Source organism: Vanessa atalanta, chromosome 27, assembly GCF_905147765.1.
Source record: "Vanessa atalanta chromosome 27, ilVanAtal1.2, whole genome shotgun sequence".
Classification (NCBI taxonomy): Eukaryota; Metazoa; Arthropoda; class Insecta; order Lepidoptera; family Nymphalidae; genus Vanessa; species Vanessa atalanta.
Genome location: NC_061897.1, coordinates 4,952,912 through 4,968,597, shown reverse-complemented (window position 1 = coordinate 4,968,597; position 15,686 = coordinate 4,952,912). Strand labels below are relative to the sequence as shown.

The following is a 15,686-nucleotide window of genomic DNA, read 5'->3' as shown; positions in this document are numbered from 1 at the left end:
CCATCAGGTGGCACATTTCTCGTCCGCCTACCTATAATATAAATAATTATACAACGGTCAACGATCTTCCCTAAATTATTACTCTGTTAATATAATCTGTTTTGCAGTTTCGCTTTAGACTTGACTTCACCATGCTGATCCAATGACGCACGCTGGTTGCATACTTTGTTTATTAAAACACACCCTTATAATCTCTAATAATTAAATCTACATTATCCTATTCAAATTAAAACCAGAAAAGATTTAGTTAAAATCTTATAACCAATTCTGACATTCGAAAGATAATTTAAAAAAAACAAGAATTTATATCAATGTCCATCAAAGTTCAAAATTCCATCGAAATCGTTAAATCATTTGAGCTGAAAAATTAATCTCAGTCAATTTATCCCTGGAATTGGATCAATTTTGATTTTATTAAAAAAATTACACCTTCATAAATTTCTCTGAAGGCCTTTGTACCCAACGAAGTTAAAACTTTTGTAATAAAAAGCAGATGAAACGCTTATAATCTATTCAGACGTGACATTTCAGAAAATATACAATGCTAGCTGTGCCCGCGACTTCGTGCGCGTTTGAATTTAACGAAAAAGTTGTTGTAGCCTAAGTAACTCCTTATTACATCTATCTGCCAGTGAAAGTCCCGTCAAAATCGGTTCAGCCGTTCCAGAGATAAGTCGGAACATACAGACAGACAATTGAAAAAAGTGTTAATTTGGTATATATACTGCGTATACATACATATGCATTTAGTAAAAAGGGGTTATTTTAATATTACAAACATACACTCCAATTTTATTATATGTACGGGTATATATAAGTATTAGGTGTCGTACGCCTTCGCCCGGCTTCGGTCGCGTTCTTGGGGCTGATTGTCATAAAAGTTAGGCATAAAATAGAAGCTTATGCTCAACAAAGCAACAGACCAATAGACAGAGTTATTTTCGCATTTATAATACACAGCAAAATTTATTTCGACTACAAAAGTTTCGAGTAAATTCCGGTATAAAAAAGGTTTATACTGAATCGGAACAATAAAATTGGGGCGAGAATCGAATGTGTACCCCGAATCTTCTAAGCGAAATAACATTGAAAGTTTTATGTAGGTAGGTGGTGTTTTCGACTCGATCTCGAGAGAACGGGGTGACCATACATTTTGTAACTATTGGGAATTAAAATTAAAATATATATTCACAGTAGCATTGATCACTTTGATGAAATCAGTGATAATCATTGTATGTGCACAAGAAGTAAGGATAAACTAATAACGCCAAGTATCCGACTCCGCAAAGTCAATAAATCAATCTTGGGGCAAGATATCCGGTTCTATAATAAAATTCCGCAGACATTTTTAACTTTGCTGTTTCATAGATTCAAGTCATTTGTAAAAAATACAATAATAATATATATTATTGTATAAAAAACACAATTAAACTATATCTTACTATATTGTCTACGATTTGATAATTAAATCTTTATTTATAATTGAACACTTTAATTTTACTTTTAGTATCACACATCGTGTACTAATATTCTAATACAGACATTTTTAACTTTGCCGTTTCATAAATTCCAGACATTTGTAAAAAATACATTGGTACAGAAGGCATATTATTCGATACAAGATTATATTGATGATAAAAAAGCGTGGAGTTAATGCTTCTTGACTTCCAGGACTGTATTTTTAAATGTTGAAAAAGAATAACTAGTTGAGTTTCTTGCCGGTTCTTCTCGATAGAATCTACATTCCCAACCGGTGGTAGCATTATTTAAAATAGTTTGTTAAATGACGAAAAGTGCTCGTAAAAGCCTACTTGAATAAAGTGTCTTTTGATTTGATTTTATTTAATGATTTTGACTGTGACCATTCTCAAGACCAATGCGTGGACATGTTATCGTGCACAAATGTGTAGGAAAACAAACTGTCATAATCCGATTGTCAAATAATATACGAGGTCTAGGTGCTGGATCAAAGGATTAACGTTCTTTCCGGTAAGGTAAAGTCAACTTACCTTTTACTGTGAATGGTCGGTTACTGTGAATTTCTGAACAGAAAATCCAATTTTTTTTTTGTCAGAGAATGCCTAGCTCTTCTAAATAATTCGCATGTACGTAACCTTTTAAGTTATATATTTGTCTATATGTATATATATATATATATATTTACTCTATTTTATTTGTTTTTAAAAATGGAACAATTTTTCTGATTCGTGTCTTCGCATCGATTTCGCTTTTGAGTAAGAAGTATAAAATCCATTCCATTTTTTTTACATTACATTAACAGCCTGTAAATTTCCCACTGCTGGGCTAATGCCTCCTCTCCCTTTGAGGAGAAGGTATGGAGCATATTCCACCACGCTGCTCCAATGCGGGTTGGTGGTATACACATGTGGCAGAATTTCGTTGAAATTAGCCACATTCAGGTTTCCTCACGATGTTTTCCTCAATGAAAACTCAGTCGTGCTTGCTTGCTTGAACCCGGTTAAGATGCATGCATTCTAACCACTGGGCCATCTTGGCTCCATTCCATTTGTGTAACAAGAATGCTATTTTTCAATATTCGTATGATTGGTTCGAAGCCCGAATCTGGTGAAAAAAATTATGTTTCTGTTTAGATATTCTCAGAAATAGATCCGAGCTAAAAATTCGAAGCTAGCTGCGTCTAATCTGTACCAAAACTAGCCGGATTGATATCCAATTCGTATTGGATTCTCTGAGGAAATAGAGAGTAGAACCGTCGTACTTTAGAACCTTCAGTTCCGGAAATTAAAAAAATATATAGTAAGTTCACACTATATTCTCTCAGTATTCGTAACATATTTTAGAGGTACGAACACGCAAAATGCTTCAAATTATTACTTGTTTTTTTTATGGCATTGGTTGGCGGACGAGCATATGGGCCACATGACGGTAAGTGGTCACCATCGCCCATAGACAAAGACGCTGTAAGAAATATTAACCATTGCTTACTTATGTAAGCCATTGCTTGCTTATGTTATGTCCCTTGTGCCTGTGATTACACTGGCTCATTCACCCTTCTAACCGGAACACAACAATACAGAGTACTGTTATTTGGCGGTAGAATATCTGATGAGTGGGTGGTACCTACCCAGACGGGCTTGCACAAAGCCCTACCACGAAGTAAAGGCTAGATCATTCATTCGGTTAAGTAGTTCACCGTATATTATATGCAGCCATCGTCCTACAACCACTGCGACAAGAATGGACTCACTATTAATACATAAGATACGATATATATATATATATATATAGGTATATATTCTAATTGTCACTTGACAATATCGTTAAAGAAGTTGATTTGCTGCAGCGCCATCTAGCGGCGAATTACAACAATTTGGATGGTATAAAAATCTCCTACATAAAACAGTACAAGTACTAACTTTCATTGTAATTACTTTATACCACCGTTAATATATATAAATACAGATTAAACCCGTTGGAAGTCAGGACGAGTTTCCGGTCGATTATAAACGGCTATCTCAAGGGAACTGATTAATAAATTACTTAGCTAATATATTAGATATCCTCTGGGAGTTATTGTCATAGATTTAATTTATGGGAAGGTTCGTCCAATGTGCTTAGTAAATTGTTTTTACCATTAAATATAATTTACCGGTAATTTCAATTTAAAGGCTTACATGTCACGGTAGTTACTTCTGCATGCATATGACGCCATTTAATGTCGTGACAGTGTTGCCTGTTTTCGTATTGAAAACTCACTGAGATTAAAAAAGAATTATTATTAAGATCCAAAATGTATTTATTGGAAATTGTTCATAACGATAGTGTTGTTAGTCCTTAAAAAAAACTTAAGAGAGCGTTGTATAAAATGAAATTCTTATTCAAAAATCAGAATCGTAACATGCCTTGGCGGGGTCCCATATAAAAATTTGATTGGGGGCTCTTATTATGTAGCGTGTTAAGTGTTAACCCTATAATGCATGATCTTTTTAAATCGTGTCAAAAAAGTATATGTGGTTCTACATAGTGTCTAGACATGATAAATAATAATAATAACAATTAAAATTCATTGATTTTGTAGATATTAATTTTTTCAATACGTTGCTAAGTGTGTAAAGATATATTTCGTCGGTCGACATATGACGCTAGGCGTCTTTAAGCGAACAGTAGACTTAATTATTTTGATTGTACCAGATATGGTGCAGTATGCAATGTAGGGTTTAGTACATGCTACGCCGACCCCAAGTAAAATTGGGATAAGGGCAGGAGGATGATGAGATAGAGTGTCACATTACAAAAGAACTAAAACGAGCCAACTTTATTATCCTAGTGTGCATGACACTTGACGCTTGACACTCGCAAAACGTCATAGTACTTTACTAGTGTGCGTGTACTGAGTGGGCAAAGATAGGCACTATTTTTTTCGATGCGTTCTCAGAAAGAAATGATCCAAGTTCTATCAGGAAATAAATAATTCAAGTTTAGTATATTATATGAAATGTAGAGTGGAATTTTCTAGGAAATTGTAGGGCTTTGCACGTGTGCAATTTATTAATAAAAACATGGTGTATTATTAATATAATTTACATAGCACTCAGGAGTGTTGTAGCTTTCGAAGTATTTTTTTTTAAATTGGAATTAATCAGTTCCGTATATTACATACAAACAAACAAATTTTAGCCTTTTATATAAGTATAGATTTTAATGATTAATAAAAAAAAACAACGCAGCGATCTAATTCGTTTGTAAATTACTGATGATGTAGATTTAACTATAATAATAATTAATATTGCAACGGAAGCGAAACTATTATTAACATTTTGTAACTAGCTGCTCACCCCTACTTCGCTTGGGTATATTACAAATTACGTCATTCATGTTTTTTGTGGAAGCTCTCCTCCATAATTTTCCAGTTTTAGCAAGATTTTTCATTGATAGCTCATATCGGTCGTTACGTGATAGTCAAAGTCAAAAATCTTTATTCAGTATAGAAGGGATTAAAATTACACTTGCTTATTGATAGTCAAAAATCTACCACCGGTTCGGAAATTAACACCTCGGACCTGAGAAGAACCGGCGAAAGGAACTCAGCGGGATATATATCCTCTATAAATGGCTTATCTAACACTAAAATATTTTTTTTTAAATCGGAAACGTATTTTCTGAGATTACCGGCCAACCAGACAAACAAACAAACTCCTTATAGTATATACATATATTCTGCGTCTTAATATTTTTCAACTTTGGTCTTACAACGTTCACAGTTTTTCTATCTTTAGACAATACAAACCGCTATGTCCCTGCGTTTAGAATCTGTAATATCTTCGAAAATATTCATTTAAATTACATGATGCAAAGGGTCATATTGATCCATATTAGATGTATAAAATCTATTTAAGCTATTTAATTTGATAAGGATTAATGCTGTATAGCTTAAAATCGAAAATAAGCCCTTATTTCTCGTAAAAAGTAAATATTTAAAAATGCTTATTGTAGGTATCCTTAAGAGATAGACAAATATCATTGCGGACCCTTTTAAAGTCATTTTTAAGGTGTACAATTCTGTAGTACATTATTTCTATCTATCTCGTAGGGTTTAGCCAGTGTTTGTGTTGCAAAAAGTGTGTTTATTTACGACATCACTTGAGAAACCTCTAAAATTATCAGTGTTTCTCTACGATATTGTGCATTTATTATACATATCAATTTTCCTCTTGAAGCAATCTATGTATTATTAAAAAACCGCATCAAAATCCGTTTTGTAATTTAAAAGATCTAAGCATACACAGGGACAGACAGCGTTAATCGACTTTGTTTTATACCTATTTGCTCAAGAAATGTTTACTTAAGAATTTTGTTTATTTTAAATAGTGCCATTTCTGTGTTTTTTTATGTACTCTATAGTCAGCATTAATTGTGAAACGTTTGACCTGTAATAAATTAAAGTCGCTCTCAAGGGGAGTATTGTTTTGAATGACGTGTAACCTAAAATTGCTTTTTGTGCCTTTCATATGATAATATGTTGATTGATTTATATGTATATATATATTACTAGGTCAATGTGATTGAAACATTGTGGTATTTTATTGGTGGTAGGCCGCCTGGTACCACCCACTCATAATATATTCTACCACAGTAACAGCCTGCAAATTTCTCACTGCTGGGCTAAGGCGTCCTCTCCCTTTGAGGAGAAGGTTTTTGGAGCATGTTCTACCACGCTGCACCAATGCGGTTTGGGAGAATTTCGTTGAAATTAGACACATGCAGGTTTCCCCGCGATGTTTTCCTTCAACGCCGAGCGCGACATGAATATAAAAACAAATTAAGCACATATAAATTCTGAGGTGGAGGTCTGGGTTTGAACCCGCAATCTGCAATCATCGGTTAAGAAAGAAATGTATTTAAAGTCAGTGTGGGCACGTCTTCCAAGAAGACTCGCTCTCCAAGTCCAGCGAAGATCTGCTATGTCCAGTAATAAAATAAAACTTTAAAACGCCAAAATGTATTAAAGTAAAACGTAAAAAATGCACGGGCCTCTGTGAGCCGATGGATGCTGTAACTTAAATAAATAAAAAAAAATCGTCGCTTAAGATGCACGCGTTCTAACCACTCGCCCATCTCGGCTCATATATTCTAAAGCAAAGTCGTAATACTTAGTAAAATATTCTGTTCCGGGTTGAAGGGTAAATGAGACCATTTAAATACAAGGGATATAACATCTCAGTTCCCAAGGTTGGTTGGGTATTGGTTATGTCAGAAAAGGTTAAAATTTCATACTGGGCCAATGTCTATGCGCCCTCCTTTAAAATACAACTCACCATTATGGTTATGCTGTGATTAAAAAATTAAAATCAATTAAATCATTTAAATTGTTAGAAAATGAAACACATTTGCCTAAGTTAAAAGGTTCACAATTATGTACCAGACTTAAAGTCGTACTTCTAGTATGATTTTTATTTACTGTCACACACTGGGCGCACACACAGGGGGCTACTTACTTATAATGGTAATGATACCTTCCTGATTCTAATACAACATTAGCAGCCTGTAAATTTCTTACTGCTGGGCTAAGGCCTCCTCTCCCTTTGAGGAGAAGGTTTGGAGCATATTCTACCACGCTGCTCCAGTGCGGGTTCCACCAACCCGCATTAGAGCAGCATACACATGTGGCAGAATTTCTTTGAAATTAGACACATGTAGGTTTCCTCCCCGTGTTTTAATTCACCGCCGAGCATGAGATGAATTATAAACACAAATTAAGCACATGAAAATTAAGTGCTGCTTGCCTGGGTTCACGATTATCAGATTCTATTACGATCCAACTGATTTATCGTAACTGATGGCCAATCCTACTAATTTATATCAGTCATGATACGATTCCGATTACATCCAGATCCGAATTTCGATGGAACTGCAACTGGATCGTTATGTCAGTAGAATAGGATGAACGCCAACGATTCGATTGCGATAAATTGTCAATTTGTCAGTAGGATTGGCGTCCAGAACCACAATTTAAGTTTTTCGTATAATGTTCTTTGGCAAAAGGAGCCAACTTATTATCGCTGAGTTGAACCACAACACTGGTTTCCAGCTTCTCCCCTTGGTAAAGCAAATCAAAGAACAAATGAGACAAAAAATAATTTTTAAAAGTAAAATTATCCATAACGTTAACAAAAAAAATCGGTAGAAGAATATTAAAATTAATCTAGGCTTGTTGTAAGTCCATTGCGGTCCACTAACACAACGGGTCACCGAATTGCATCGGTGTCATATACATTTTAGGCGAATACGGATTAAATGCCGTTGACATTTCTTGAAGTCCTTGAGAATCTTCTGTTTTAAATCACAGGATGAGTTTGGTATTAAAGGAACGCTTGGATTTAGGCTCCGGTACCATCACAAGACACTGATTATTGTAAAAAACAGCATTGTAAATCTGTTTAATTGAAAAGAGCAACTATGCGAGTTTCTTGCCGTTTCTTCTCACTGGAGCCTGCTTTCCGAAACGGTAGTAGTATTTTAATATCGACGATTCAAAAACGCTTCATTGTGAAGTTTACTTGAATAAAATTGATTGATTTGATTTGTTAATGTCCCACTGTTGGGTACAAATTAAGTATATAAATTTATTGGTGCTACCCCGAGTTTAAATTCAGAATAATTGGTTAAGATTGACGCCATACCGGCTTTGTTTGATGTTGAAGAGATTATTGGTCGAGATCTAGAATACTATATTACACATATTATGGTCTGCCTCGTTGGCTAGATATAAGGCATGGAATTATTTCCGGAAGGGTCCAGATTTGTCGTCCCTTTGTATTACGAGCGTGAGAGATTTGAGAATGTACCCGTGTTCACCAGGTTTATACTCTCAATAAATCTACAGGTATAAATATAATTGATTTGATATTTTCCTGTTCTCAATTATACTTTATCTTTGTCATTTAGAAAGTTCAACTTCTTTTTTTCAGATTCGAACAGAAAGCTTCAGGATGTGCTCAAAGAATTATCCGAAGTCAAAAAGCAGAATCCGGACGGGGTGAGTTCTAATATTATAGAAAATAATGTATAGAAATAAATATGTCATAGAGAACTTAGTATAAGGCAAGTTTTTTTTTTTTATGGCTTTGGTTGGCGGACGAGCATATGGGCCACCTGATGGTAAGTGGTCACCACCGCCCATAGACAAAGGCGCCGTAAGAAATATTAACCATTCCTTACACCACCTATGCGCTAACAACCTTGGAACCTAAGATGTAATGTCCCTTGTGCCTGTGATTACACTGGCTCACTCACCCTTCCAACCGGAACACAACAATACAGAGTACTGTTATTTGGCGGTAGAATATCTGATGAGTGGGTGGTACCTATCCGGACGGGCTCGCACAAAGCCCTACCACCAAGATATTTAGAAGATATTTCGCGAAGCACACTCCAAGAAGGAAACAAGTATGTGGAGACGTAAGTGAGTTCCGACTAAACTATCATTCTTGATATGTTGAAGGTGGTAAAGTGGTATATGGTGATACGCTAATTTGATACGTATGCACGTTAAATGTTATAATTAAAACAGTTAATATCGCGTGTCACTGTCACGAATGTGTTTTCCGACAAGTATAGAGTTTGTTCTAATAGAATTGCTCTACGGTGAATTTTGTTTATTATAGCAGAGATGAGCCGAGATGGCCCAGTGGTTAGAACGCGTGCATCTTAACCGATGATTTCGGGTTCAAACCCAGGCAGGCACCACTGATATTTCATGTGCTTAATTTGTGTTTATAATTCATCTCGTGCTCGGCGGTGAAGGAAAACATCGTGAGGAAACCTGCATGTGTCTAATTTCAACGAAATTCTGCCACATGTGTATTCCGCCAACCCGCATTGGAGCAGCGTGGTGGAATATGCTCCAAACCTTCTCCTCAAAGGGAGAGGAGGCCTTTAGCCCAGCAGTGGGAAAATTTACAGGCTGCTAATGGCAGAGATGCCATAAAAAAGGGAAAATAAAATAACATCCTGTAAATTTACTCCTTAAGACAAAGCGGGGGGGGGGGGGTCTTTTTTGCGGAGACTGTTTTAGAGCTTTTTAACTCCTGCTCCAATACGGATAAGGTTAGTGGTACCAACTACAGCATTAATTATTCTATCAGTAAACAGTTCACGTGCTTCAGTTTGAATGGCGACTGAGCCTGAATTAGATATACTAGAGACGGAATATATTAAACTTCATGGTTAATGGAAATTTAACGTCGTAAGAAGGGATTTATATTGGTTCAAACATCAGCGTATATAAGCGAAGGCAATCGCGTATCGTAGAGGCTTCGATAGTCTATATATATATCTTTATATATTTAGCGTACAGAAGTGAAATAGAATAAAAAAAAGACAAGAATATAAATCACTTTTAACAATTTACTAACAAAAAAAATAGGATCCTTCGAATTTATTTTAACATAAATAAAGCACCAATTCATACATATTTAATTAAATTCATAAATATTCACAAATAACGTCTTTAACAAATTACAAGTCCTGCCAATAGTGACTTACTCAAGCTGTCAATATTTTTGCTTTTTTTGATTCGGTTTCGCGCGCTTTTGTTTTTTTTTTATTTTATTTTATTCGTTCCAGCCAGTTATATAGTTAAAGTAATCTCCTAAATACACCTAAAAATAAACCTAAAAGAATAAATGATTGGTAGTAAAATTCAAAAGAATCGTTAAAGAGCGTTTGTGTGCTAAAGGATATTACAACACTAATGACTTTTTAGTTGACAGCACACCTTTGGAATTAAATGATTGCCTCCAGACTGTTTCAAATAACTAAAATATAATTATCATTGTACATGCAAAATGGTAAAAAAAAAAATATATATATCCCGCTGAGTTTCTTTCGCCGGTTCTTCTCAGGTCAGAGGTGCTTAATTCCGAACCGGTGGTAGATTTTTGACTATCAATAAGCAAGTGTAAACACTTCTGTATTGAATAAAGATTTTTGACTTTGACTTTGTACTTTTCCATTTGGGGGGTAAATTGAATGGACAATCGTTTAGGTCCATTACATTAGTTTAGGGATCGTGTACAACGCAATATGCACGATTATCTTTACAATTAAGCTCAGTAAATCGAGCGCCATCTTAATCGAAGGGTTTAAATCCGAGTAACGACTGGGTTTTCCGAGCGGTTAATTAGTTTTTGCAGTTTATCGTTGTCTGCAGTGGTGGAAATCTTATCTTCAGGATATCCTGTAATTAGTGATGAAGCTCTATGACTGCTCCAGTGGTTGTCGGACTTAAATATGTCGTTTCGATTTGATTTATTAGTATAGCCAAATCTCAAAACAAGACGAAAAAGAAACATTTTGAACATTTTATTATACGAACCATAAAACAAAGGCATACAAAACATGTCAAAGATTATTATTAATATTCCAAGTTGAGTATGGAAACCGACTGATTTTCAATGGCACCATTATATCATTAAATGGAAACCAGATTCATTGTTCCAACACAGCCGTAGTTTGTAGAACTTCTATTAACCTTCAATTTAGAACTTATTGTAAATGGTTTAAATTATGGAACTCCAAATTTTGACAAGTTCGCAAACTATGGAAGGGAAGTTATTTTAGTCTGTGAATTTGTGTATGTACCCGTATATAATTCTCTAATTGATATAGGAGCTACCTTTGAAACTACAGATTCCGAGTTCTTGTTTTGAAATCCTGGGTTGAGCCAGTAAATTTTTTCTTTTACAAGATATGTGCAATTGCAGCTCAGGAGTTGGAAGCTGATAGAGGTTTCTCTATTATTGTAGTCCAATACCTTAAGCAATTATTTTACCGGAAAAAGTTTACTGCAACGTTTGCCAGACGTGTGACTTTCCTGCCAAACATATGTTCGGCTCGTGATTTTATCTAGTTATTTAGGATCTGTATGAGGTTATTTTTGTGTAATAATCGTGTCATTTTACAGCGTATGCGATTATAAGTTTGGTCATCTAAAGTGGAGTCAAAAAAACAGGTTTGATTTTCTCGATAGAATCTTCATTTCGAACCGGTGGTAGCTTTTCTTATGCGCTTGTAAAAGCCTACTTGAATAAAGTGTGTTGTGATTTTGTTGGATTATAAGAGGGAACAGAAAGAACACTTCACACATACATTTCTTTAGTGGAATATGTCCTATGCAATTGGCTGATGGTTATGATTGGCCAATGAAACTGAAATTTGATTGGCTGTGGATAATAGAACTTTATATATATTCGTGTTTTTTTTTGTCAACACATCTCAAAGGATGATATCGACTCAAGCCCACTTAATCCAACGCATGAAGCAAATAGAACCATCCTTATATAATTAATGTGAATGTATGTTTATTTGTCACGCTTTACCCTCTTAACCACAAAATAATCAACCTTAAATTTTACAGAATTTTAATTTTTACAGAAGCGCTAAGGATACAATGCCTATTCGAAAAGTATTATGGTGAACTTACATTATCTCTATCATGATGACTCAAGTCCTTATCGTTTATAACACGCTTACTTCCTACTTGAATAGAGTACATTTTAAATTAGTTTTTGATATAACAGAGAAAACTCGAACCGAAACTAATTCCGATTTGATTTCATAACTAAAATGAGAAAAGTTTCTCATAGAACTCCGCAATGTTCAGGGTTGCGATATTTATTTACTGTATTATTTGTTTACTAGCGACCCGCCCCGGCTTCGCACGGGTGCCATGCTGATCACAGTTTTTCAGTCATTAGACAATACAAATCCCTGCGTTTTAAATCTGTAATTATTTATCGTAAAAAGTAAAGGATAAAAAATGGTTATTTATGGTTATCAATGCGTTTGCAATGAAGTCACAAAAGAAGTGTTTATTTACGACATTACTTTAGTAACTTCTGAAATTATCAGTGTTTCTCTACTATATTGTGTATGTATAAATATAAACCTTCCTCTTGAATCAATCTGTCTATTAAAAAAACCGCATTAAAATTCGTTGTGTAATTTTAAAGATCTAAGCTTTGTTTTATTATAATTTTTTTTTTTTTTTATTTACAAAGATGTTAAGTATAGTTGTAAGTATAGTACAGTAACAGTTTACGCTTGACCAATTTACCTTAAAAAGGTTTATTACACAACGCCCGGCTTAAATGTTGGTTCGTGGGTACATATGTTGCCGGATTTCGTCTGACACAAACAGGATTCCTTACGATGTTTTTTTAAATGATGTATTGTATACACATAAATAAAGCATATTTTTTTTACAAAATAAAAGGAAAATTCACAATATTCGTATAAGACGCACGTGTGCTTTGCTTAGTTTGACGGCTTTGTGCAAGCCAGTCTGGGTAGGTAACACCTACTATGATATTCTACCGACAAGCAACAATACTTAGTATTATTGTGTTTCGGTTTAAATGGTGAGTGAGCCAGTGTAACTACAGGCACAAGGCTTAGCTTAGCTACTAAGGTTGTTGGCGAATTGGTCTAACGTCTATGGACGGTGACCACTCAACATCAGTTGGTCCATCCCCGTACCAATAACACTCGCTCACAAATAAAATTCATAAAAAATTTATTTTTTTATAAAATAAGATAAGGGTTGAATTTGTTGTCAAGCAACTCGACACTTTGGCGGTCTGAGTAACTTCATCATGTAGATTCCATTTCACGCGCGCGCGTCATAAAAATTCACACTCATATTTTTTTTATAACGCGCCTAAAGAAGTATTACTTCAAAAACTCTTATGTTAAATCACTCCCAAGGGTGCCGTCAAAGTTTGCCAATTTATTTTTCATACATTGTTATAAAATGCTGATCCGTAAACGAGATATAGTATCAAACATCTACACAAACTACAGTCAAGTATGCTCTTACAAGCACTTGTGAATCGTTACGATACAACATTAGATTAAATTTGAAGTTAATCACCGGTTATAAACTCAGCATTTAATTTTCCACATATTAAATTACGTAAAGGTTAATCAAATATTTATCCTTTCAAAATAAATTACCATTAAGCAAAACACATTATATAAACTAAGATTTTGTGTAACAAGTTTTGGTGAAACCTGAAATCTACATCAAGGGACGCCGGTCTTTAGTCCACAGTCCTCGGTAGCTTTTCCTATTACGGTGTTTACTTAAGATGCTATCGATGGGCTTTGCAGAATACGGAATGAAGTGTTCCATACCCTGAAGCACCATATCAGCGACAGCAACAGTCTGGATTAATACTTGGTGGTAGGGCTTTGTGCAAGCCCGTCTGGGTAGGTACTACCCACTCATAAGATATTCTACCGCCAAACAACAGTACTCAGTATTGTTGTGTTCCGGTTTGAAGGGTGAGTAAGCCAGTGTAACTACAGGCACAAGGGACATAACATCTTAGTTCCCAAGGTTGGCGGCGCATTGGTGATGTCAGAAATGGTTAATATTTCTTACCATTGTCTATGGGCGATGGTGACCATTTGTCATCAGGTGGCCCATTTGCTCGTCCGCCTACCGATATCAAAAAAACAAAAAAAAACATCATTCGGTGAGAAGCAGATCAAAAGCAAAGAAGGACCACATCCCACCCCAACTCGCTGACATGTAGTGCCTCAGCGGCAGCTAGCGAGGCCTCGTGGAGCGCGTAACAAGCACTCAAAATATCTAATTATAATACAATGACCTGATGCTGCATCATGATCTGGAATCAGCAGGATTTCTAGTTCCTTACTTACTAACAGCTGATCTCAATGAATATGTTTTAGGTAAAACTATTTTATGGGACAATTTTATTTTAATTACATATTTTTTAATTGTTATAGCTCACAAAATTTTAGCATAATTTAAATATAGACGCAAATACTGTCCCCAATTTCTTTGTAGACTTTGCAGAGATGAACTTTCTGTTACCAGTTTTTCTTTAATTCTAGTGTTCACTATAAATATAATCAATGTTATTGATTATGTATACTAAATTATATGAAATCTTTTGACTTCAATCTGAACGTAGGGCTTTATGTAGGCGTGGAATTTCGGGTAAAGAGGTAATACTTATTTCAATAAAATAACTCTTGTGTATGATTCCATAATAATAATCTTCAGCAATATAATTAACTAAATAACCACGAATCACTTCGATTAAGTTGGATTATAAAACATGTCCATTGTCCACTGAGTACGAGGTTGCACGTCCACTAAAGAATGGCTCTAACTGACCATTTTACAATATGGCCGCCTTACCAATGCTCGGTGTTCGTTTTGACGTTGTCATTATCAAATGACATTTAATGTCTAAAATGTGGATGCGACAACATAATTATAAAAAATATTAAATAATGAAATATAATAAATACACCAGAACACAGAACATTATTTTATTATTTGTTTCACTTTTTTTGTTACATTAATTTGGTAGAAGTAATCTTATTTTTTACACTGGTTTGTACGACACAAATGACGTTCTGAAATCGACGACACTTATTTTTATAAAATCGGATACAATAACAATATATGTGTATATTAAATATATAATAATATTGATGTATGTACAAAAATAGTGTTTCTAACGAATATAAATAAAACTTAAGATTGAACACTAAGATTCATTAAATATGAAGTCATTCTAAACGATATTGAGACGCAGTTCAATGGCGAAATGTTTATACCCAACACAATTCCTTTACAGATCTGAGGCTATCTCGAAACGATTATGCTAAATATATGATACCGCGTTTCTTATTCATGGCTTCTAAGGCGGTATTAGCCATTGATTCTTTGAAATTCTTGAAGTACTCGAGCGATTATCAATATTTTTTCTATAAAACCAAAGAATGTTGTGAACTTTGATTCCAAGATTAAATTAAACAATTAATTATTATCATTGTCAAATTACTTTTTTGTCCCATTTGCTGTCGAAACACTTGGCCCTTGGAGTAGTGGTGCAAAAAGCTTCATCAAAAGTATAACACCTCGCCTTATTAACTCCACTGACAGGAGGGTTGGTTCGTTTTTAGCATTCTTGCCACCATTCCACGCGGTAAAGATTTATACAGTAACTATTTTAATTATATTATACTATTTCAAGTATATTTAAGCACTTAATGTTATCAATTCTTATGTTAATAAATTTATATTATTAGATTAAAAGTACTTAATTCATATAAGGTCATTTATGTTTTAATAAAAATGTGATTAAAGTAAATGAATAATCTCT

General features: G+C 34.6%; 1 protein-coding gene across 1 annotated transcript in view; it reads left to right on the top strand.

Moving 5' to 3' along the window:
- Positions 1-15,686, top strand: part of LOC125074359 (diacylglycerol kinase 1) — a 71,160-nt gene that overhangs the window by 485 nt on the left and 54,989 nt on the right. Inside the window, exon 2 of the mRNA XM_047685664.1 lies at positions 8,451-8,518. Within this exon, the coding sequence (XP_047541620.1) occupies positions 8,451-8,518 (68 nt within the window). The remainder of the gene's footprint in view (positions 1-8,450; positions 8,519-15,686) is intronic.